The 25,506-nt window shown below is 41.2% G+C and overlaps 1 protein-coding gene across 2 annotated transcripts in view; it reads right to left on the bottom strand.

Annotated features, from left to right (window-relative positions):
• adgra2 (adhesion G protein-coupled receptor A2) overlaps positions 1-21,289 on the bottom strand; it is a 40,862-nt gene extending 19,573 nt beyond the window's left edge. The window contains exons 1-3 of one of the 2 annotated variants that reach the window (XM_044196169.1): positions 20,687-21,289; positions 20,222-20,552; positions 727-798 (exon numbers count right to left, since the gene is read on the bottom strand). In XM_044196169.1, coding sequence (XP_044052104.1) covers positions 727-798; positions 20,222-20,523 — 374 coding nt within the window. In that variant the 5' untranslated portion in view covers positions 20,524-20,552; positions 20,687-21,289. Of the gene's footprint in view, positions 1-726; positions 799-20,221 lie in introns of both variants that reach the window. The other variant, XM_044196170.1, reaches the window with a different exon arrangement.
• Positions 21,290-25,506: the final 4,217 nt, after the last annotated feature.

Raw genomic sequence — 25,506 nt, 5'->3', positions numbered from 1 at the left:
ATAGTTGTCGAGACACTTCACTAAAAACTCAAATTGTCAACCTCATGGTGGCGCTAGAGGAAAACTCCAGGGATCACCAAAGTCATTAGGATTCATCATCTGGGGACCATGGATATCTGTACCAATTTCATGGCAATCCAGCGAATAGTTGTTGAGATATTTCAGTCTGGCCCAAAGTGGTAGACTGACTGACAGACAGCTGTGGTAAGGCAAAGAGCTACTCTGATAGGTTCCTTTCCTGTTTATCACCAGGACTGCCATTTATTTATTTCCCCAGAAATTATCCTGTCTATCACCTGTCTCACACCCCATTCAGAGAGATTACGATGCTACTAAGGAGGGCTAGACTATGAACCACAGGCAAAGCTGCCAACACACACCTCCTCCCAGAGATCTCCCTTATCTTGTCCTGTGGAGTGGGGCTTACCTGATAATGAAGGACTGAAGTGTAATTATGTGAACTTTTCAACATAACTCTGTGATAACCAGTCTGAGTGTATCATCCTCCCTGCTGGACAGAAGCCCATGATTGGATAGAAGTGCACAAAGCTTCTCAGATCTCACTGATACCCTGTCTGTTTTTCTCTACAAAGGCCCTGAGGCAAGCTAAAATAAAAGCTCAAACACGGACGCATACGTTATATCTCAAGTAAACAATAAACTTGACATTGTAGCATCTGCAGAAGTGAAACAATCCTAAAGGATGATAAACAGTAGGCTACTCACAGTTTTTCCAAAGCGTAAAGTCCAAAGAAGGATCCATTTTTCAGAACTCGGATTTTGTTGTGACTCAGAATCCTGTAAAAAAAGAAACACCACAGTATTGTTAGAAATATTCCACTGGGAATAATGTAAAGCATATCCTATGATGCTAAACTTAAATATGCTCAATTACTATCTTGGCCATTAACTTCACTGCTAAGGGAAGGTTCAGGATTAACCAAACACACAGTGAAGGTCAGCCAAGTGAAATGTCCACTTGGTGCTGCAGTAACATGAGATTAGTCTGACCAGAGATATTAGCTTAAGATGTTTCCAATTAATGTTAAAGTCTGAATAGGACATCAAGATTAGAAGAGAGGCTGTAATCTTGATAATCATTTCGCATACATTAAAAGGATGTCTTTCCACATCAAACGAATGAACGAACAGGCCATGTTAATTAGCTCTTTCCCTACTGGTAAATCACTTGGCTTGTAGGACTCTTATTATACCAGAGGGCAGAGGGCCACGGGACACACTGGAAGTGAGGTTGAGATCGCTTTGTTTGACGGGGGATCATAGGAAATGGATATTTATAGTAATCACTTTGCTTGCTTACTTTTAATTGTCAAAGTCAGTTAGGATATGCCTTTGTATAGACTTTTAAAGGAATAGTTTGACTTTTTGAGAAATACGCATTTTTGCGTTCTTGCAGAGAGTCAGATGAGAAGCTCGATACCACTCTCATGTCTGTACTCTAAATATGAAGCTACACCCAGCAGGTGTTTAGCTTAGCTTAGCACAAAGACTGAAAGCAGGGGGGGCAATGGCTCACCTGGTTCTGTCCACAGGTAAAAGAAAATAAAAAAACAAACAAACTGATATATTAAAGAGTAACTTAAGACCCCCGGAAATTCTTGTCTATGCTGACCTCCAGTGGTATAACGTCTCACCTTGCTGCAGTGATGTAGAAGTGTACTCCAGGACCCAGTGATATCACTGCTGGGTGTGATTACAGGTGTAACAGCAGGTGTAACAGGCTTGAAACTTTCAACCAGAGGCCCAGAGGGCAGCAAAACACTGCTTTTCAGCATGGTGTTAAGTTACTCTTTAACAACCTCTGCTGTGCCTTTTTCACAACCAAGCCTCACTGGACCCATGGTGACATTTCCTATTAGTGACATGTTAAGAAAATAGCACCCATCCCTGTGTTTGAAGCCTTGTGGTTGTCATGTTCCAACCTAGTCTCCTGCAAAATATGTTTATAATGCATACAGACTTGCTTTGCCAAATACCCTTTGAAGAAAACATAATTGAAGCCTGGATTCTGTTCATTGGCAACATTTTTTTCAAATTCAGGAAGTGTGATGCTCTTATAGTGCGAAGTAGAGAAGTTGAAAGGAGGAGGTCAGGGTAGATGGTTGGGTGGACAATGTACAAAACAATGACACCAGAGACTGGGCTTTGCATTGTGCATCCCATGTGTTGTTAAGTTTAGGCCACTAAAGCACTTGGGAAAGGTTAGGGAATGGTTGTGGTTTTGCTTAAATATTGAAAAAGCCAATGCATCTTGTCTCATGCTTCAAGTCGGTGTCGACTTTTTCAATATTCAACCAAGACCCAGATCCCTTTTGCTATTGCTACTGGGCACGTCCCCTCAGCAGGAGCTCAGCGTACAGCAGAGGCCCTGACTTGATGACAGCCCGCCATCATTAACACACCCTTCAGTTTCACATCATCTTCGCCCCTACCATATGGTACTTAATGGGCTGTTTGTGACATTAAGTGTGTTCTTAATCGAGAGAGCGGAGCTGTGTGAGCAACTTTAAAAGTGGGAGTGGACTGTGAAGAGTGTGAGATTTACAGATTCAGCAGCAGCCCCCCCCCCCCATCAATAAAAACACTGCCTTCAGCTCTGCACCTTCCAACTCAGTTAATGACCAGACTTAATAGTCCAGTTTTGGTATACAGGGATATACTGGCCTGACTTACTTCTTCACTTCAGTAACTTTACTGACAGCCACAATATGGACAAAAAGGACAATTTGAAGACATTCAAGGACAAAACAAAACATGGAAAATAAATCATCTTGTGCTCCAGTTACCCTGGACACCTCAGTCAATATCTTCCTACAATTATCTACCAAAATTAGAAACCAGAGACATGTATTTTTATACTGAGCTGCAATCAAGAGACGAGAGCTCCACCAATGATAATGACTATAATACTCAAACCAAGGCCTCTCTGACTGTTTTACTTAGCATTTAAACCAAAATCATCTTTATTTTAAATGTGCTATATCAATAGAATTACTATCCCAAAATGCACATTAATTTCCAAAGTTGTAGCCTCAGACATCAACATCATCCCAGATCGGAGTCTTATTTCTAGCTTTGGAAAAAAACAAAAAACATGTCATGTTCACAAATCTACACTGACTTGTTGAAATAAATCACAGTTATTAAGTCAAGACTGTTTTAGAGTGGATGTTAGACAAGAGCAGAATCAGTCCTCTCATGGCATAGCCTGTATTTGAACCTATGACTCCTGGACCTTTAAGGTCTCTCACTTGACTTTGGGCACAGTATCTCTCCCATAACTGGATGCAGGCCCAAGATGAAAGCTACAGAAGAGCCGGAACTGCCTGAATAATTCAATACAGATAGGAGAGGAGAAAGTCACATCTGGCAAAGAAGCAAGCCATTTAATTCAACACAGACAGTTTAGATACAAATAGTTCCTTTTTGACTAAGCTTATTATCCAGGAAAAAAAACTACTAGTCAGACAGTGCACATGTTTGGTTTTGGTGTACTTGAATGTGCATATGTGTGCATAAATCTTTAGTGTGCTGATATCAATGCATTTTCTATAAGAACAAAACACATAATTATGATATGATTTGCAAAGTTTCCTTCTTAAAACCTATACAGATGTGTTTATTTATGTGTTGTTTGTGTGTGTGTGTGTGTGTGGGGGGGGGGATGAAATTCACATATAGCATCCTATCACAATAGCCCTCATTTGTCTCAAGTTTAGACATTTCAACACACAGTATCTCAATTATCTTGCTACTCTGTACACCAGGACTTGAAAGCTGACTTTCACAAATAAACAAAGATCACAAAATGAGCCAACTGAAACCCTCCCACAGACAACAAAAGGCACAGATTTCCAGGAACGCAGGGGAGTTGTAGGGTCTGGTCACTACTGTATAATCCCCAAAGCCCGATGTTTGGAGCACAGTTGTAGTGAAGGACATTGTTCTTTCATCAACAATACAGAGAGTACAAGTCTGAGAAAGGCAGAACTCTGTAAACAGACAGAAATAGTCAGCGTTCCCATCAGGCTAAACAGGAAACCCAGCCAATTAGCTGTTTATTCAGAACCCGGTTTCAGAGGTCAGGGGTTGTAGAGAGAGCACTTCCCGGACAGCCATCAGACAGATGCAGCAGTGTCCGGAGGCAGGTGACAGCTGAGGCATATGCGGGAGCATCACTTCATCACTGGAGTATACAAAGGTTAACAGAGCTTTACAAGCAAAGAAGATGAGTAGCTTCTTAATCATAGGATTCCATGCTACTTGGAGTCCTAGTGTCTGCTCAGTACTGCTACTGAGGCTTTAGTGTACACGAGTGGCTTCTCTTCCCTCTGTGTAAGTGACAGATCAGATGACAGAGTTAGTTAATCTGCTTTCAAGACCAATAAGCTGTATGGTACATGGCTTGACAGTGTGATAACTCAGTCCAGACTATGGATGGTATCTCTCATTCACTTAACCCTTTCAGACCACAAAGGCCTCTGAGAAAACAGACAGGATAATTGAATCCATCTAATCTTTGTAAAAAAAAAACAGGGCCACATGTCAGGCTGCAATGCATTTCATCTAATTCATTTACATGAAGATCAAAAAGCAGGAGGTCATATGAAAAGAGCCAGGTCAAACATAAGCACAGACACCAGCCCTGCCCTTGTGTGGTGTGCTCATAGTTGAGGGGTTAAACAGGGTCAGTAAAACCACAGTAGACATGGAAAGCACATATGTACCTCCATTTCACTTCATGTTATGTTATGTTTTCTATTACCTAAAAGCCTGAAGTGAAAACAAATACATGTGAATCCATTCTTTCACATAACCAAGGTTAAAAACAAAAGGCTAATGAGTGTGTTGTTGAACAGTGACAAACCTGCACCTGTTACAAAATCAGAAAGGATTAGGAAGGAAAGCAATGCTGTGTCTTAGCAGGGTGCTGCACATTTTATATTTTTGGATTATATTTTTTTGTGCAAACAATTTCATAATTAATAACCTGGGCCCAAACATGCCCCCAAATAGCTCGAATAATATTTAAAAAGCATTTTCTTGATTGTACTAATTATGGGTCACACTTTCCATAATTAGTTGACTTTAGTTAATTTGCGTTCAGCTCCCCAGCACATTTCTGAATAAATCCTGGTCTCTGTAGAAAGATTATGATTAGGAGAGAAACAGAAAAATATTAAAAAAACCTTAAAAATACTCTTTCAGGCCAGCAGTAACCTTGAAACAACTGCAGGTAATCTGGCACAGTGAAGGGGTCAGGATAGAAGAATTGCTATCTTTTGAAATGTTGAGGTACAATTGCAGTGTTTTACCACAGAAGTTCAAACAATGGAATAATGTAACCTTTTAACATGACATATATCCAAAGTGCCTTCATAAATTGATGAAAAATCCCCCACATTACCTTAACCCAGATGTTGGCAGAGATTTATCCAAACAAATCTACTGTTGTCAAAGCAAACTTTAATGAAGTATTAGTTGCACAGTGTGGATTTACAGAAACATATAGTAAGAAATTCATTGTTTTTTGTGGCCATTTCAATTCATTAGTAGGTATGACTACTACTAGTATGCTTGATGTTTCAGTAGCAAGTGCCATAGCTCAGTGTTAGCTCGGGGTTTCCTTGGTGCGTGACAGTGTGAAAAAGTAAAAACCATACAAAGAGTCTTGTCTAGTAAACCACAGCAGCTCCTCCCTGCACCATGCCACTCACTTTGTTGGTTTGCTCAATTTGCTTCCTAAATCCACAAAGCCTTCGAGGGCCTCGCAGGGGCATGACAGCATGTCGCAAATCGTATTTGCTCACTGATTTACTTCCGCTCTTCCCCCAGACTCCTAGCTGGAAGGCAGTCCCACTGCGACATTCTGCCTCAGGTCTGTGGAAAGGCCTGAGGCAGTGTGTGTGTGTGTGTGTATGTGTGTGTGTGTGTGTGTGTGTGTACATATGTCTGTGTGTACCTGAGTGTACTGTAAACTACAACTATCTGTCAAAAGCAGCATGCTTCCTACAGCTGCTTTTGGTTTTGGGTCATTGTCAACTGATCATTTCACTGTGGAATCATCTCTGTGGTGGAGCTGGGAAGGCTTGCTGCGTGGTGTACGGCACCAACACAGGGAGCAGCTGAACAGAGTCGTTTCAGCTTTCCAGATCGCAGCCTGGTGCAGAGGGACAGTGAGCGAAAACACATCCTTCTATCTCCTGTCCTAACCACAGCTAGAATGCTATAAACCCAAACGCAACAGGAAGTCCTCTTTGCAGTCGGTTACCACTGAAGGTTTGGTGTCAATATCTTTGCACCCTTCATTCTGTCTCCCTCCTAGACACACTTAAATCCTGTGTTTTTTATTAGTGGGAAGCACATACAGGAAATGCTCCATCTTGGTTTGGCATTTAGTCCCGGACATGAATGAAATGCATTTGAGTAAAAAGCGCTGATTCAAATTGGCTCCTGTTGCCCTCTAAATATTTAGCCATGCTGGACTCAGACAGTGAGCTCTATGTAGCTGCAGGCCTCTACAGCAAACCACAAACAGAAAAAGAGTCTTAAGGAGGGATTTATATTTAATAAGAATTCATCTGCAGGCTAAGCTCCCTGCTCTCATTACCTATGTATTACTCTTTACAATCTTTGAATAATAGTGATGTTTTCTTTCATTTTGAATACAGAGCATTTCTGCAGCATCACCAGCAAAACACCTGGAGCTGCTGCAGTGTGACTGGATGTTGATCACTGATAAACCAGCATGAAGACATCAGTGCTGATTAGACGCTCCACCTCCTGTGCCACCCTGTGCGTTGATCTAGCTCTTCAAGGCCAACAGAGACAGAGAGACGCATGTTCAGCGTAATAAAGAGAGTCAAAACAACCCAACGGGCCGCTGTGTAAACATCATTTAACTTTGGATGGGTCTCTTACCCTCGAGGACCACACGCGAGGTGAAAGACAAGAACCCTTGAAAGAGATTGGGAACGTGCCATAAATCCAGTCCTAATTCGGAGACCAATGGGAGCCAGATAATGAGAGTGATTTTCAATGAGAGTCTCAGAGTGTCATTATTGAATTAAGTCTGGTTTAATTAGCATGCTGACTTGATAATGCACACACTGCTCTGTGTCACAGCAGTGCTTAAGTTCATATAAATAAATAAAATAATTTAGCCTTGAGGGAATTTTCCTTGGAGGTAATTAAATTCTGCTGAAAGCAATACCATTATCCACTTTTACACTAACAGCAAAGCATTGTGTAAGCAACTTTAACTGTGTACGCTACAGCTGAGAACATTCTATACAAAACGGTCAGTGTTTTTTACTGCATTTTCCCTCTTTGCTTTCCATTTGAGCGGCTTCTGCTTGCCAGAGTTGCATTTCAAGTATATTGGCAGTTCACAGAGGAGAACTAAGTGGACATGGCAGCATTTCTCTTTATATACACATCACACACATTGCACTCAGAGTAATGAGGACAGACGTAGCGGATCAACAAAATATTGTGGTTGAACCGAAAGATGGATTAAAACATGTATTACTTAATCTGGCTGTTACCATGTTTTCCGAGGCCGCTAACTCCGTCCAAATGCCAGGTCTAATAGATCAAAAGCCATTACAAAAAACTACATTAAACTGCAGTTTGACCTCCTAGACAAGGAGCTGGCCTCAATCCAAGAGTCTCATTTCAGAGTCGAGTATGAGCTGAGGGCACGTCAGTGGAGGATGAATAATATGATCATACCTATGTGACATGATATGTTAAAAAATGATGGCCTGTTTAAACATTATTTGAGTTAAAGGAATAGTTTGACATTTTGGTAAAATACGCTTGTTTACTTTATGCCGAAACTTAGATGAGAAGAACATACACCTCGCTCAAATATTATCTGCCCATCAAATATAAGGCTACAGCCAACAGCTGGTAGGTTTAGTTTAAATAGTTTGGCTGTAGTCTTATATTTAATGGACAGATAAGAGAGTGGTATCAATCTTCTAATCTAACTCTCAGCAAGAAAGCAAATAAGCATATTATCAACAAAATTGTTGAACTATTGCTTTAATGAGGGGAAGCAGGTGAAGTAGGTTAAAATAAACAAATAATTGTTTGTAAAATTTGATTCTATCATATGTGATTTATTTGACCCAAGTCTAGAGGTAAACCGGCTTCAAAATGAATAAATGAGTGCAGCCTGTAATATAAAGTGCATTTACATTGAGGTAAGAGATCAATTGTGTGCGACTTCTTTAAAGGTTTCAATTATAGACAGCAGTCTAACTCTTACACACACACAACCCCTTGCTGAGTTGGGGCTCCTGTAGTGACAAACTTGCAGCAGTAATTGGTGCGGACCTTCATTAGTGGCCGAGAATTCTGGGTCATGACATGTCACAGGATGTGTGTGTGTGAGTGTGTGTGTGTGTGTGTGTGTGTGTGTGTGTGACTGGTACATAGTTGGACTTTCAAAAAATCAGGATACATTATTTACACATTTTCATACATGTAGGCCTTTTCATTTGTCATAGTGTTACTTGTTTGTTGTTACTAATAACATTAACAATGGGTCTGTTCTATTCAAGTGTCCCAGTAAGTCATGACAGTGTGAGAGTGAGGCACAATACCAGGACACTGAAACTGAAGCAGCTGTATAATCCCATCTTTGATTTTATTAATTAAACCTGTTCTTTTCCTTCTGTGACATGTCATGTCATGTCCTCTGTGAAAAAGTTTTGAAATCCAACACACATAACACAGAGGCAAACTCAAGTTTTCATACAGGAAGCATCCTGTTTCAGTTAACTCGAAGAACTGTGTTGTAGAGCTGTCCAATACTTTTCACAGCTAATGCTAGCTAATGTCTATTGTTACCTGGTTATAAAGAATACTGTATTGAAAAGTGCCATACAGTTACTATTAAAATTATTATTATGTTATCAGTTTCTCTATCCATTACTGTCTATGTTTCTGGTTGTTGTCGCTGTTGATGTTTTAACATGATTGCAAACGATTTCCAAGTGAGGACAAATAAAAAGATGAAAATTAAAGACAAAGGATATTATGAATTGGGTTTACTCGGATTTTTATCAAAATAAAATTTCTGTTTATTTTCTGTTTCCGCGGCTTTTCTAGTCTACTACTATTGAATGCCTGTCTCTATCTTGATAAAAGTTGGTGGACTGTGTAAACGCCAGGGACAATGATGGAAATACGTCTAGGACTTTATTGTTCTATCCCTGCCAAAGTCTGATGTGTTGTTGTTCTTTTTTTAATACATTATAATGTTGTCAATAAGCCAAAACCAAATACTAGCAACTCTCAAACTTACAGAATTATATAAATTATATAGCAGATTGTTTGAAATTGTGAAGAGATTGAATTACCCATGTCCTGTCTCATGATAGTAGTTTTTCACTTTTTGCTGTGGCATTTATTTGGCAGCTTCTGTATGTCATCCAAAGGCAAGAAGTAATCTGTAGTTTAATTTAGATGGAAGATAACATGTTTTGAATCAAGTGTTTAATTTTGTCTCCGATGTCTGAGGTTTGGCCAGACTAAGTGTGGCTTTTTTGTGTGTTTATAGTTTTGGGAAAGTAAATTGTCATTTCAGGAAATGTGTTTAAGCGGGCTGTGGAAAAAAAAAATAAAACTGTAAAAATTTCATATTGGCCAGACTGTGTCACCCAACCCCATATAAAGAATATGGTGCAGATGGTTTGATTATGTTTGGATTGTGTATTATAGATTTGCTACTGTGCTGGCTGTGCATGAGATGATAAATTATTATTATTATCATTCATTTTATGGTATGAAAATAATCCAATTCAATGGCATTTACGGTGACTGTTTGCACATGTGTGATTGTTAACAGTTGGTGTTTGTGTCAGGCTTCATACGCCTGCATCAGTTGAACCCAACCCTCATCTTTCTCTTGCTAATGGACACTTTTGCAAAGAGAAGAAGAGGAAGGTTGAGGGAGGAGAAATGAAAGAGAGCATAAGCAGAGAAATCTCTCAGACTGGGAGGTGGCCGTGTCATCTTTGTTACAATAAGTACTTTATAAGAGGCCTCCATACTGCGCTGACTACTCAGTGCCTGGGTCCGTCCAAATAGCTTAACCCTTTCATCGTACAAAGATGGAGAGCCACCTAAGCCAGCAGTCCCAGGAGCCCCTTGCACCCTGAGCCTGTCCTCAGAGAGTCACAGCACTAAATGCAACAGAGAGACTAAATGCCCTCGAGCACAACAGGCACTTTAGCGGCAAATGCATGTCAAGATGTGAATGTTCCCATTGTGCCTGACCCACCAGAGGGCTTGTAGCAGCCACCAGGGAACACTGCCAAGCAACAAGCCCCATTTACTGTCTGTCATGGAAAGGAGCATCCATGTAATTGCATGCAAAATATTTTCTGTGAAATCATTTTGCGAACCCTGATTGAGTAATTCAGTCATCAAACAGGGAGAGGAGGGCGAGAGAAGCCACATTAAGGGATGGAACAGATTCTTGTCATACACGTTCAAGTGACAAATAAATGAGTTGGATGATTTATAGTGTGTAGAGAATCTCGCATTACTTAGCTTTATTATCATACTTTCCTGCCTTGAGGCTAGATATGGGGAGTGAGCTCCTGCATTTGATATGTGCAACCACTTATTACAGAGTATACTGCATTGTGCTTGGGTTACCAGGCTGGGACAGGGAGTAAGGCTTTGTGGTTTGTGGCTATGTGTGCGTGTGTGTGTGTGCAGATTTAGATGCACAAGTGTGTGACCTATCAGATTTATTTATACGGAAAGTGTGTATGTTTAACTCAATGTGTGTGTGTATGTCTGTGTGTGTGTGTGTGTGTGTGTGTGTGTGTGCATAAGTGGGCCAAAGCTACTAGTCTAAAATTAAAATCTGGGTTTTTGAAATGTCTCTAATTAGAGAGGGGAGGACTGAAGACTATTTTGAGAGCTGTGGCCATGCACGCCCTTCCCATATGTGTGTGCACCGGCAAACAGGCTAACACATACACACACACACACACAATATCCACTTTGGAGAGGAAGACCCCCACTTGGAATTCATCAAGCTTTGTTAACAGGAACCGTCCATGAAATGTGTTTCTTATGTTGTCTATACACAATTTACTAAAACTGGACAAGCAGTGAACTTTAAAGACCTAAACAAGTGGCTGCTATGAATATTAACAACCATAGAACACTAGTCGAAATACCGCTGCCTTACGGTAAAGCTGCAATAAATTATTGCAATATTTAGAGTCAAACTCAAGTCAAGACAAACCAAATTGAAAAGTTTATGGCTGCAGAGCAGGAACACAATAGTCAGTTTAATCACCGTCTAAAGTGTTTTTACACTTTTAATGAGGCAATTTAGTGAATTTAGCCTTTTCAGACAGTGAGTGGAATGTGGTGTATGCCTGGTTAACATTGTCTCATTGTTCTGTCTCATAACCAGCCTCTGTTTTCTGCTCCTGAGCAAAGACTGCTGGGAAATCAGGCTGCTTTTACAAAGGGTTGGCTAAAATCTTTCTGCTCCAGATACTCTCACAGTGTCTTTAGAGGCATCTGTGAGAAGGTTGTGTTTTTGTTTTGTAGGGTTTTTGAGAATCACGATCTGTGTTCACATCGCCAAAATCCTAATTACTGCACGACAACCAGCTTTGACACCAGATTTGACACCAGAATTTATTAAACAATCCTAAAGCGTGTATTATAAAAATATGGTAGACCAACATACTTTCCAAAGAATGATTTGATTTGATCTGAAGGAATACACTCTCATACTCTATCTTTAAACAGTGGTTTACTCCATCAACAAAGAATGTATTAAAAGCTTATTGCTTTATTTCATAACTTGCTGAGTGATGGATAAAAGAACTGTAGTGAGGGATTTTTAATATTTTGTGGTCCTGTGTTACAGTAATATGGTTTGAAGTGGTGATAGAGAAATCATGAAGATTAATTGTTGTTGGTTGGTTTACATGTAATCAGATAATTAAGAAAAAGTAGAAACAATCTATATTGACAAACTAAATACTAAAACTGGATATGTGACTACCTTAAGTCTGACATTAATTTATTTGTTCCTTTAAGCCAGGAAAACTGGGAGCAAATTAATTGGTAGCTAAAAATCTGTGTGTGTGATTGACTTGATGATACAGCTAATAAATGTTTGCAAAAAATAAGTTCCTTTCTATCTATTGATGGTTTAAAGAAAGTTGTTAATGTCTACTAACTATATCTAACTATACTCTAACTACATAACTCCCTTCATCAATGTCAGCTGGTAAAATTCTGCTCAGAGGCTAATAATGGTTCAAATAGATATGACCATATCACACTAAATTAAGCTGCCCAACAGTGGCTCCCAGTCAGTTTTAGAATTGATTTTAATGCATCTCTAAATTTTACTTAGTAACATGTTGTATCTTGTTTGTTTAATAAGTACACTAAGCAAAACTTAAAACAAGACGTTTTGGTTTCACATGGAGTTACCTCTGGACAAAGCCAGGCTAGCTGTTTCCACTCTCTATGCTGAGCTAAGCTAACTGTCTCCTGGCTCACGCTTCATATTTAACTGACATATATAAGAGTGGTATTGATCTTCTTATCTAACTGTTGGCAAAAAATCAAATAAAGCATATTTCCCAAAATGTCAGACTATATCCTATAGAGAGCCACAGTGAAACCAAAACTTCCAGGTTCTGTTCCAAAGGTAGGAGAACCTCATTCAAAGTCCCATTAGCTTTTGTAATAAAGCAATAACAACAATCCTTGGAACATGATCTTACTCAACAGTATGTTGTGTGGTTCACTCTATATAGATGGACGGTATTTTATTTTTTTAAACAATCTAATATCATCAAAATGGCGAGTTAGAGGAAACGTCGGAGAGATTCAGGCAGCCACACATGTTTGAGCCTCAGTCAGACCCAGGAGTCTGTTGTGCACCAAAATCACCGACTAGCAGACGTATCAGAATGGTAAGTGTAGTTAGCATCTTTTATTTGTTTATGTTGTTTGTTAGAGTCTTAGCTTGTCACTGGCAGTGCCTGACACAGCGTTAGCAGTTGTGAAACATACAATAATATCTGCTACAATGTTAGAGTGTGTTCCCATTGTTATTATGTAACGTTAGTAGTTAATGGAAGGAAGCTCCAGGGTCCAGTTTTATGGTGGCTGAAAAGGGAAAACGCACTGCAACTTAAGAAAACACATGTAAATAGACAAAACACAAGCAAACATCAAGAAAACATCTTCATCAATTTGAGCATTTAGAAAACATACTGCAAAGACACAAACGTGCTGCAAATACATACTCATTCATTCAACCTTTATTTAAATCTTGAGGAATCATTGAGGACATGCCATCATTTTCAATGATGTCAAGAGTACAAAACGTAACGAGAAAACAAACAAACAGACAGCAACAGAACACAGTTAAAAACAATTACATTCATGAGTAGTTTGTAATCATGGTTTTAAACTGACCTATAGGTACACATGTGTTGAGTTTTAGTGTGTGTTGTAAAATGTTGTGTGTGCAGCACAAAAACCAAAAGCAGTTTTCCCAAATTTAGTGTTTGCAGGCGGGACATCGAGCACAACCAAATACAGGAACGCGCTGCAAAAACACACAATGACAACGGAAGTGTTTCCAGAAGACATTAAGAAGGTCTGTGACTCATGAAGTCAGATCTGTATCATCTGTTCATTGTTTTTCTGTTATTTTGTTATGTAGTGTTTCCCCACTTTGCACAGTCTGATCTGCACACTTTGTAAAGCATTTTTAAAACTGAAAATTATGGTAAGTTTGAAGGAATTTGAAAAAAAAGGTTGGAAAACTACTGTTAATCAGAGTGGCATAAGTCAGGAGTACGCTTGAATCTCAGATTTTAGGGAAGTGCACAGGCATCTCCCCCTTTCAGTAGTGGAATGTGAATACACCTCTCTAGTGACAAACTTTGCACAGATACAAATCTGTGAAGTAATCAGTAAAGTCAAGGTCTGACATTTTAGGGGACCTAAACATATGAAAAACACATTTTTGAGTAGAGGGGTACTTTAAAGGTCCAGTATGTAGGATTTAGTGGCATCTAGCGGTGAATACCGCTCGCCTCACTCTCCCGTTTCAAGCGTGTAGGAGGACTACAGTGGCCGCGAAACTCGCGAAAAATGTGAACGGCCCAATTTTAAGCCAGTTTTTGGTTTGTTTGTTCTGGGCTACTGTAGAAACATGGCGATGCAACATGGCACCCTCCGTGGAAGGGGACCTGCTCCCCATGTAGATACAAACGGCTTATTCTAAGGTAACGAAAACACAACGATTCTTATTTTCTGGCGATTATACACTAATGAAAACATACTTATAAATATTATATTCCATTTCTGCCAATAGCTCCTCCTAAATGTTACTTACTGGACCTTTAAGTACCCGCATTGCCGCACTGGTAAATTTTCGTGGGAGTTGTAGTTTTTTGTATGCTGACAAATGAATTGTTGTTTAACGTTTTTAAATCACAAAGGTTTGAAATTCATATAGCAAGTTCTGTAGTGGATGGCAATTTGTCTTAAAATATAGATACTAAACTGCAGGAACACAAATGAAATGTGGAATGAAGCTAGTCGGACATGTAGGTGAATACTTGGAGTAAATCTGTTTAACCCAAGAGTAATCAAAATGTAACTTAAGGGTACTCAGATTACATTAGTGAGCCCTTGGTATCCAGTAGATGACTGCAATATTGTCATGGATATGTTCTCAAGAGGAAGCAAATCAGAAACACTAAAACACACACACACACACACACACACTGAAGCCACAGGCATTCCCACTATAGACACCCATTATCTCCCTCTGTATTCATGTGTTGTCGACCCAGAGCAGGAACTTTGGGGGCTGCTGTGGTCAGACACAGGGAGAGGGAAGTTAGCGCTGGCAAAGAAAAGTCAAAGTCAGGCATTTTTGGAGTAAGATAAGAAGAGAGCAGAGCGAAAGGAAAAACTAAAATAACAAAAAGCCACTGGGGGGTATAAGATTACTATGACAACACATCTTTCTGTTTTTGCCAGGTTTTGAAATATCGCAGCCTTTTAATCAACAAACACAACAAGGTGTTAAGTGAAAAACACATTTATCATCCAAACAGGCGGGCAGCTACAGTACAGTACAGCACAGTAGGTGTTTGGAGATGTCCCACTCTGGTCATGTTTCCTTGACCTGCGAGCGCACAATAAAAAAACCCAGGGCTTGTGTGGCATTGGCAGGTGCTGCAGCAGAGTATAAAGCTCTGAGTATCCAGTGTCAGGCCTTTATTTGCTTTTTTGATTTATTGTTAACCACTGCCCCACCTAACATGTGCGGAGGAGAGCCCGCTCCCCCTCCTCTCAACACCTTTCCCCACATAAATAAACCCTATCACTGCAGGAATGCCTGGTGTCCAACGCTCTCTCTGCTATTGGAATTCTCCCTGCTGATAAGATGACTGTTGAGGATGCTTCATCGACATATTCCCGTCTCAACACATACTGACTCACAGGCCCAACATAAACCACCAACACATCTGCTGGCCCTTGGGTATCATGGGCCACAAGTAAGAGACCGACGATGTGACTCAGAAGATAAAATGGTGATTAAAGGGATGCAGATTCATACTGTAGCCAATCGATGATACTGTTGAGGTGAGTTGACTTTGAGTGAACAGAGACGCAGAGGACTCATCAAATGCAGTAAATGATAACAGGCTGTGTGATGGTCGGCTAAATGGAACCAAAATTGAATACAGAGAAACCAGACAAACGTGGGTGTAAAAAGTGTAAAAACAAGGCTGTGCTCTCCATCAAAAGCTCATGTTAGGACACCTTAAATAAGCACATTCAACCTCCAAACCTTTCCAGAGGAAGACTGGTTAAACTTTGGTGTTTTGCACTCAGGATTATTTCAGCCAGTACCAAGACAAGATAAAGTGCAGCTGGAGTAAGATACGTTTTAAAAAGATTCTCAGGAATCATTTTGTTGTTTGAGATTCCCAAATACACAAGATGAGAAGATTGATACCACTGTCATGACTGTCTGGTAAATATAAAGCTAAAGCCAGGAACCAGACCCATTAATTAACATGTTATATCTCATTTGTTTAATCCGTACAAAAACGGAAGTGTAAAACGTCGGGAGCAGTAACTAGCTGGAGCAGCAGTAACAAAAAAGTGTTTCAAAAATTGTTCCCAAAATGTCAAAAACTCAATTAAGTAACCCAAATGAGGCAACCAGTGGGAAGAAAAGCCTTAATATATTATTAGTAAATGATTCTGTGCAGAAAACCGTTGATGCACTGCTGAGTTATTGTGGCGTAACCATCACTGCAACTATGCTCTGCATAGAGCAATGCAACAATCTGTCCTGAGTGTTACTGTTGATCTTCTCTTTACATTTACAGCTAATACATTGTTTTATTGGTGTTATCAGGTTCTTTTTATCCTTCAAATTGTAAAGATGGTAAAAAAAACTCTGTCCATTCAATATGAAGCTACAGCTAGCAGCCAGTTACTTAGCTTAGCATAAAGACTCAAAACAGGGGGAAACAGCTTACATTCTGCTTTTTGTGCATATTAAACACATAAAATATAATGTTTTAACTTGTGAGGTTTAGAGGTGCTTGTAGGCAGATTTTGGTAGCTTTGTACAGAGCAGGCTAACCGTCTCCCCCTGTTTCCAGTCTTTATGTTAAGCTAAGCTAACTGGCTGCTAGCCGTAGCTTCATATCAAGTATAGAGTCATTGGAGCGGTATCAGTCTTCTCATCTGACTCTAGGCAAGAAAGCAAATAAGTGTATTAACTAATGCTTAAAAGAGCAAGCTAAAACTAAGACTGGGCCATTGTTCGGCCTGTCCAGCCCCCGCAACAACCTCTCCAGTATAATGTGGAACTTTTACAACAGTTCATTTACAACGGTGACCCTCACTGATAAAAATATTACTGCCCCTTGAATATTTTTATCTTAAACCCCTGACTACCAGCCAGCAACATTGACATACTGGGCTCAAGTGCAACCATGCAGGGAGCAACTGTCTTGCATTGCAGCTGTCTTGGGTGAGGGGGCATCAGGCCAAGGACGGGCATGTTGACCCCCCACCCTGTGCATCTGTGCCCACTCATTCAGGCTGGCACCCACTGAGCCAAAGCCATCATTCACTGACAACGATGACAACAAAATACGCCAAGGGAGGAGCACGGTTTTGACTTGGGTAAAAACCACAAGCTATGAGACACCAGCACATTCACACATAGACTGCCACTGTACATTCTCTTCATTTGTCTGTTATCCATTAAAACAAACACAGCTGCCACCACACAGAGCTGAGAAAGCAGTTATTGCTCTGTGTGTATCTGAGCTATAGGCTGAATGTGTATGATATGTATCCATCCACAGGCACAGACTTTTTTTCACCACAGAAATAACAAAAGTTCCTCTTTCACTCAGAAAAAGACTGATAATAATAGAGACATGGAGCAATGCGTTGGAAGTGAAGCTCCACTGAGGAGCCCTGCCTCCTCCTCCTCCTCCTCCTCCTCCTCCTCCCTCTCACCCCAGTGTCGAAGATCTGTTAGTCAGGGGCTGGGGAGTTTTCAGTCTCCAGGGGCACATCCCTCTGAACCGCCTGCCAAGCTTCTCCTCTCCCTCCTCCATCCTCTCTCTTGCACTGCTCTCTTTCTTTGTTCCCCTTTTGGTTCCCTCTTCCCACTTCTTCTACCCCTTGTGTTCAACTCTCTCCTTCACTTCAGCCTCTTTTCAACTTCCGTCATTTATTCCTACTTTCCCCTCAACAACGGCACTTTTCACTTTCACACTCTTATCTATTTTCCCCTCTCTACCCTTCTGCTCCTCTTCCTCTCCCAGTGATCCAGCTCCTTTGCAGGCGTGCATAATTAGGCCTAAACACAAGCCTGTGCAGGCTCACATCTGGAAGGAGTTTGGACATGGCAGTTTCCTACCAAGACGACTAAATATTTAGGTTGAGAGTTACTGCGTGTGGATGAACTCATGATAGAGGGGGTGGGAAGGGGAGAGAAATGGGAAGCTGGAGATAACGAAAAAGAGGGAAAGTGGGACAGAAGACTGGAGCTCATCTCGGAAGGCTGAGAATAGCATGATGCATCATTAAACTAGTGAGCGTGAGTTTATAGAAATGGTGCAGTCTATAATCTGACTCACAGTAATGTAATCAAAGTGCAGCAGGGGCATTGACAAGCCAAAGGAGGAGGTGATAATATTGGGGCGACCGGTTGCTGCTTTATGGCTGGCAGGAACAACAAACAGCCAACTAATAGTTTTAATAAACAAATCCCCGTTGGGATTTCCCATGAGGCTGAGGGGCCTCAGCTGGAATGTTCACAGGGGCCAGCTGTTGTGCATTACACGTAGCAGCCGGCCCCGGAAGCCCTGGGCTTGGTGTCCTCCAGCTCTTGCCTGCTCAGCATGGAGGAGAGCATTCCTCCAGGCTGCCCCAGGAGAGAGGGTAGCGCGGCTGGCTGTCAGGCCGTCCGATTTGGGGAGGGACTAAGTTGGCGTAGGGCACGGGGAAAGCTCCCCTGCTGTACCTGGAATACTGTCTGCAGTCTCTGAGCGGACTGAGGAATGTCAGGAATAACACGAATATCAACACAACTTCTCACATTCCACATCTGGAGCTAATGTCATGAGCAACGATGGGAGCATGGGCGCTTGAGGAACTCACCGAATCTTCAGGAAAATTAACTTTCCAGACACCAGAGTTCCCGGGAAAGGTAAAGGTAAAATGGCGGATTACGGGTGGAATTGTTTGCTCCTCGTACACAGCCTCAGAAAAGTGTCACAGAATGCTAGACATCTGTACAAAAACAACTCAACCAAAATTACTAGATGCGGGGATGGAAGATTATCTTCAATCACCTCGACCACTGCCACCCAATCCTTTTTTTCCCCCTCTGGTTTCCAGCAATGTGTTCCCCAGATGTTTATTCTGCCTTTATTAAGCAAGAAACATAAGGCCCTATAAATGGACTGCTGGCCTGCTTTAGCTCTCCTGGGGCATAAATCCCCTTACTTTACCTCATATGCTCGCTGCAGTGGAGCACTTGAACATGTTTTTTAACTGTGCCCATGTGCAGCTAGCATTTCTCCCACTGGGTCAGAGTACACAGACAGTAACATTCTGAGGACATAGCTCATTCCCACAGTATGTCTGAGCAGCTGTGAAGAAAGTGCTGCTTTGCAACTGAACAAAAACACCACCCAAAAAAATGTCACTGATAGATTCGTAGTCCATCCATCATGAAAGATAGTGTGTTTTGGCCCTTTCAAGTTGTGTCCAAATAGACCACACAAATAACTGCTTCATAATTAAAAAATATCAAACTAAGCCCAGAATCATTGCTGTCCAGTTCTCACCAAATGGGTTTGGTGTTTTCTGATATAAAACACTCAAAGTGTGTTTCTATTAATTCAAGTTTTGCAAGGCCAAGTCAGCTGTGTGGTGGTGGAGGGAGAAAGAGAAAGCTGAACTGGGAGCAGCCTGGCTGGGTCAGAGTCAAATTTAAAGTGACAGAGTTGTGTCAAAGAGGCAGGGCCAGATAATGGCTACAGTCAGTCTGCCCTCTCACTGATCTTCCTAATGCTTTACAGAGACCACACTCAGCCCTCCACTACAGAGTTAAACTAGATCAAGATGTAAACTTCTGACCTAATAAGCCTTATTACTGCAGCAAATCCTCAATGCAGTTAAACCTAAGGTCATGGGCTCAGAGTCATGGGTGTGTGGGCCTGATCTGAACACTGAACCCTCACTTTGTTTTTTCATATGAATGTATTTGCATATGCATATACAATATACCATCAAAACTAAACATTCACCCAATTAAGTCAATTATGACATGGAAACACTGTGGATCCTCAGCCAATTGTAGTTCATGCTTACTGTAACTATGGCAAAGGCTATGCCAGCTAAAACAGGAGCATGATTGGTTAATACATTTTCTTACAAAAATCTTTATAGGATATAGGAATGCTGCTGTCACACCAGAGGACATAAATGACGCCATAATGGTCACCATGTGATCTTACCACTCAGTGCCACAGACAGAGCCTGCAGTTTAGGCCACAGCAGGATCGTCATAATAAAGTGATATATCATTGGTTCAGAGGTAACAGTAAACTTGGCAGACACTCACAGAGTGACGGTCCTGTTGGGCAGCAGGCTGGCATCCGGAGGTTCAGTCAGCTCCTCTTTGCTGCAGCTGACCCTTCTCCCCACAGCCTGGACGCCGTGCGCTTTGGACCGCTCGTCCGTGCAGCTGCAGCCGCTGGTGGAGGCGAGCAACCCGGGACAAGCCTGGGAGAGCCTCGGCTCGGAGGCGGACAGCAGGAGCAGCATCAGTACCAGACGCCCCGGCAGCAGAGGGATGCCAACGCCGGGCGCAAACATTGTCCTTCGGCTGGATCTCACCTCAGCTGCACCCCCGCCTCCAGTCATCCCATATCTCCACCATGAAGCTTTTTTTTCTGGGGGGGGGGGTAGTAAGGAGGGCGAGAAGAAACACAATTATCTTTCAGGTCTTGAATGAATGGTAAATTTGGAGATCCTCCGCTCAACAATAAACACTCATCATCCAGTCATTTAAGAAAAAATCATATACCCTTGGTTTTCCAAGAGTGTCCCGTTATGTCATGGCAGCCCAGGCGCACAACTCCCTTTAGTCCAAACGGTTAATAAATTTAAGGGGTTTGTGAGTCCATCCAAACTCCTTCAACACCTACAAACAGGCGCAGTATTCTGTCGGTGGTCGTATTAATTAGGTCTACCTTAAAAGATTTACATCACTTTTATGATACTTGGGAGTGTCAAGAATACCGTTATCTCCCACTCTACAAGTTAATCCAGGGGTTGATGAGATTCACGTCTGAGCAGTTACAGCCAGAACCACACTGTCATTTAAATGAAGACGTAAAAGTAAAACGTATATTCTCAAACATTTGCCAGTTGTTTCGCTGCTCTTAAAAGTTGTCCTCAGTGTTTTCCCCGATCCCGGAGTTCTCCGTAGACTTATCTCAAGCGCAACTTTAAATAAATTTAAACAAGGAAAAAACTATTAGTTCGGACAAGAAATGAGCTGGTCTTCATCGGCTCCTGTGTAATTCCCACAGTCTAGCGGTTTTGCCTGCTTGCCTCTGTCACACTCAAACTCACTTACTTACTACCCCAAGTGCGCCCATGCCGTCTCCGTCTGCGCTCTGGTCCCCGCGGTCCTAGCGCATCCAGCCCAGCCGGAGTGAGACAGGGAGGAGGTTTCACATGTGACCAAGAGTTGACCCACCTGAGCTCACTTCTCACACCTTCATCAAACTTCATCACACTTCAGTCCAGTAGGCTATTTTATGTATTGTAGTTGGCCTCAATGATATGATAGAAAAACAAAAAATACATGTTTTTTGCAGACACTTTTGCAGCCACAATTCAAATCTCCAAATTTGAAAATCTTTTCTGAATAATTTGCATCTCCTCTTTTGTGTACGATCTATATTTGCATTGTAAGAGAAAATGATGAGTAATAATGACTTATTGCCTCATCATCATCTTGTATCCTTATAGGGTCTTGTAAGAGGAAGGCTTACAGTAGCCTAAAAAAGTAGGCCTACAACTGATCTGTTTGCTATATATGTTTGATTGCTCTCCCAATGCAGGCGCACATTGAAATCATGACCTTCCTGTCTTCTACAGCCTCTTGTGGCACTGAACTTAAAAACTTACTGTCAGCAAACTAATTTTATGAATGAATGCTGAAGGTCTCTTGTGTCTTGTGTGTGTGGTTGTGTGTTTCAGCAGATCAAAGGCTTTTCATTCAATCAGCGGGAAGGAGAGGAAGTAAAGACTTTTATAGATAGACTTCAGTACATTCTATAGTGTTGCTACAGAGAGAGTTATGGCAGTACAGAACAATTTGATCTTGAAAAACAAATGGGACTGAGCTGTCATATTGTAGATGGTAACTTCATGATATGAGTTTTTCTATCCCAGAAGCAATTATTGTCATGTCCACTTGGAGGCCATTGGCAACAGCAAGCTACCCATAAAACATTGCGATAGCATAACAGTTAGGGAGTGGCTGAGGCAATTAAAGTGACCTTTTCTCTGAATGCAAATTAGTTCTTGCATTTATAACAAGGCAAACTAACCTGCTGAACATTAACAAGTACTGAAACCCAATTCAAAGTCAACTGAGAATGAGAGTCTTTGCATACCATATGTATGTTGTTTTGTTGTCAAAGTAGCTTGGACAAATGCTTAGCTTTTGAGATACTCTGGGAGAAAATTATTATTATTATTATTATTATTTAATAACTCAAATCTTTTGTGGAAAGAATAATATTTTTCAAAATATGATTCCCCCCCGAAAGAATCACACACTATCCAAAAATACAGAGGATAATAAACTTCCTCAAGGTCTCCTTTTCACATTTTTGCCTGTGTGTATGGAAAGTTCCCAAAATACAGTTCTGTTTTAAAAATACTTTTTGATATACGAGAGGCCCGGGAGGATGGAGACCGGAGCGATTCAAATCTGGAGAGCATTTCAAAATATGAGAAGGTGAACCAGGAAAGCTTTTGAAAAGGGACTTTATGCAATTGGGCTTGACATGTATTCACTGACATATCCAAACTGCAGGCACCTCAGTCATGCAAGCATGCCCGGCAGTATAATGGTGTACTGTGCTCTGACCCACACAGTGGACCCCAGGTTTGTTATTCCTGTATATGATACTGTACACTGGAGCAGGCTCAGAAAGCCAGCATGATTATTGAAAGAAAGCACAAGGAGTGGACGGGCGCCTGCTCAGCAACGAAACAGAGAGCTGTTTATCCAAGCTGTTAAATAAGGCTTCAAGTACGACACCCCCCTCCAACTCCACAAGGCCCAAATCTCTCTCATCTGGAGAGCACAGTTTCCATTTAAAATGGCACGTCCCAAACTGCACATTACATCAAATTGTACTTAATGGCATCCAGACAAACTTTAATGTCGTTCCAACATTTTCTCCCCATGCACCCCACTGCCCCCGCCTCCTTATAGCCAAGCAAGCAATCTCTCCTTCTCCCCATTCCACATCTGGACTCCATTCCAGGTGGGGTATTGAGAAAGGGGAGAACGTCCGGAAGGAAAGGTGGAACGCAGAGAAGCTCGGAGGCTCAAAATGTAGAACTAAGATAATGTCTTAGGGGAGATTTTGGTGGAAGTTATGCAAGCATTTGGGATGTGTGACAGACGATACGTGACATGTCTGTTTGATTATTCCTCTTGGCCATGTTCCTGTTGTCCTCCAAATCACACGTTAGAGCAGAAACATCTAAAAACAATGAGGTTTTCAGCACAGTCAGAGATGTGAACCAGACTACTGCTGAGATTGAGGCATAGCTCAGGCTAGTGTTTCTGCCGAAGGATAAACAAAAGAAACCTTCCAGCCGGGAAGCAAACACATGCTCTCTATAAGGCCCTTATCTGTTGCTGAGTCTTTCTTGAGGAGCCCATGACATCTAGTGGTGTGATCAGCAGCACACAGGAGGCACAGCCTCTCTGTCAGTCTACCACATCTACTCTGTCAGTTCTGCAGTTACAGGCATTTCCTGGGAGAATGGTTTTAATTAAGGATTTATGGGGACATTAAACCCACTGCTTCCACAATTTATGGGGTTATCAAATCATAATGTGGTGCCATATTTTTCAGCAATAAATACCTTTGTCGATCATTAAGAATTATTAGCTAACCCTAATGTCAGTAGCATTTAATCCAGTATACACAGTGTTGTAGCATTGGCGGTATGATGCGGTTTGTTTGTAATCCATGTTAAAAAGGAAGCACTCACTACTGTAATAACTGGGTAAATCTGTATGGAATACATTTATGAATACTGGAATAAATGTATGCATAGTTGTTAGTGGCATGTTTATAAAAAACAATGTAGTTCCTAATTCCTACATTCACATTAACCCAGAGGTAATTAAATTAGCCATTTTGTAAACAGTTTTTTGTCAATACAATGCTATGAAAATAAAACCCAAAGTTTAGATACACCTCATGTGCAATCCCAGTACTGCTGTGGTAGTTCTACTTCAGCGTTACAGCTGTCTTTCCCTCTTTTTCAGCCTTTCCAAAGTTTAGAGGCACTTTTGAAACTGTAGTAATGCTGCCCTCTTCTGGTTAGCTAGTGAATTATATGAATATTGTTTAAAATTATCTTTGCACAGTATAATTTTAGTTGAAGGCTATAAAAGGAAGTATGACAGGGTTAGGTCCAGCCGTTTTTAAGATACTTATAACACACTGCCATTGTGTATCACAACTGCACCCTGCCAAATGTGGATGACGCCCTACTTGTCAAACCTGTCCTCTTAGAACAGGAATGTGTCTGCTCTCCATTTTTTGAATGCTGTAAACCCCATGTTTTATATCCAGTTTCAGACTTAAACAGAAGGTTAATGATTTATTGAGCCTTGTCATGTATTGTAAATAGGCCATTCACTCAGTGGACATTTTGACAATCACAGCAGGAAAAGCACAGGCGTAACTAATAACATTAATAATGGCTGTGCCCTCTTGTTGTGCATGCTGGCTTACTGAGACACATCTATGGAATGGAGTCATGATTAATGTAATTAGTTACCTGTTTTACTGCTATGGCAGGACAAAATGTCAGCTGTGAAAAAAAAAAAGGTCTATTGAACTTTAAAGACAAAACCTTGTTTGTAATGCTTTGTAATAAAATTACATAAAATAATTTCTTGTTTTGCAATTCTCTCTCTCTCTCTCTCTCTCTCTCTCTCTCTCTCTCTCTCTCTCTCTCTCTCTCTCTCTCTCTCTCTCTCTCTCTCTCTCTCTCTCTCTCTCTCTCTCTCTCTCTCTCTCTCTCTCTCTCTCTCTCTCTCTCTCTCTCTCTCTCTCTCTCTCTCTCTCTCTCTCTCTCTCTCTCTCTCTCTCTCTCTCTCTCTCTCTCTCTCTCTCTCTCTCTCTCTCTCTCTCTCTCTCTCTCTCTCTCTCTCTCTCTCTCTCTCTCTCTCTCTCTCTCTCTCTCTCTCTCTCTCTCTCTCTCTCTCTCTCTCTCTCTCTCTCTCTCTCTCTCTCTCTCTCTCTCTCTCTCTCTCTCTCTCTCTCTCTCTCTCTCTCTCTCTCTCTCTCTCTCTCTCTCTCTCTCTCTCTCTCTCTCTCTCTCTCTCTCTCTCTCTCTCTCTCTCTCTCACCTGTGTGTTATTTATTAGGAAATAAATATTACCTGTGTGGCAAAGAGGCAAAAAACAACTCGTTTGACCCCTGCCAACAATGAAGTGTACTTGTGTAATGTTAAGTCTGTAAAATACTTAAAGACAGGGCAGACATCACCAAAAAGTAATGGAACCGTAATGATGTCGGAAGACATTTACATTCTAAACACTTATTCCAACACAGTCATCATCAGTGAAGAAGC

The sequence above is a fragment of the Siniperca chuatsi genome, linkage group LG5 (genome assembly GCF_020085105.1).
Source record: "Siniperca chuatsi isolate FFG_IHB_CAS linkage group LG5, ASM2008510v1, whole genome shotgun sequence".
Taxonomy (NCBI): domain Eukaryota; kingdom Metazoa; phylum Chordata; class Actinopteri; order Centrarchiformes; family Sinipercidae; genus Siniperca; species Siniperca chuatsi.
This window is presented reverse-complemented; position numbering and strand designations above follow the sequence as displayed.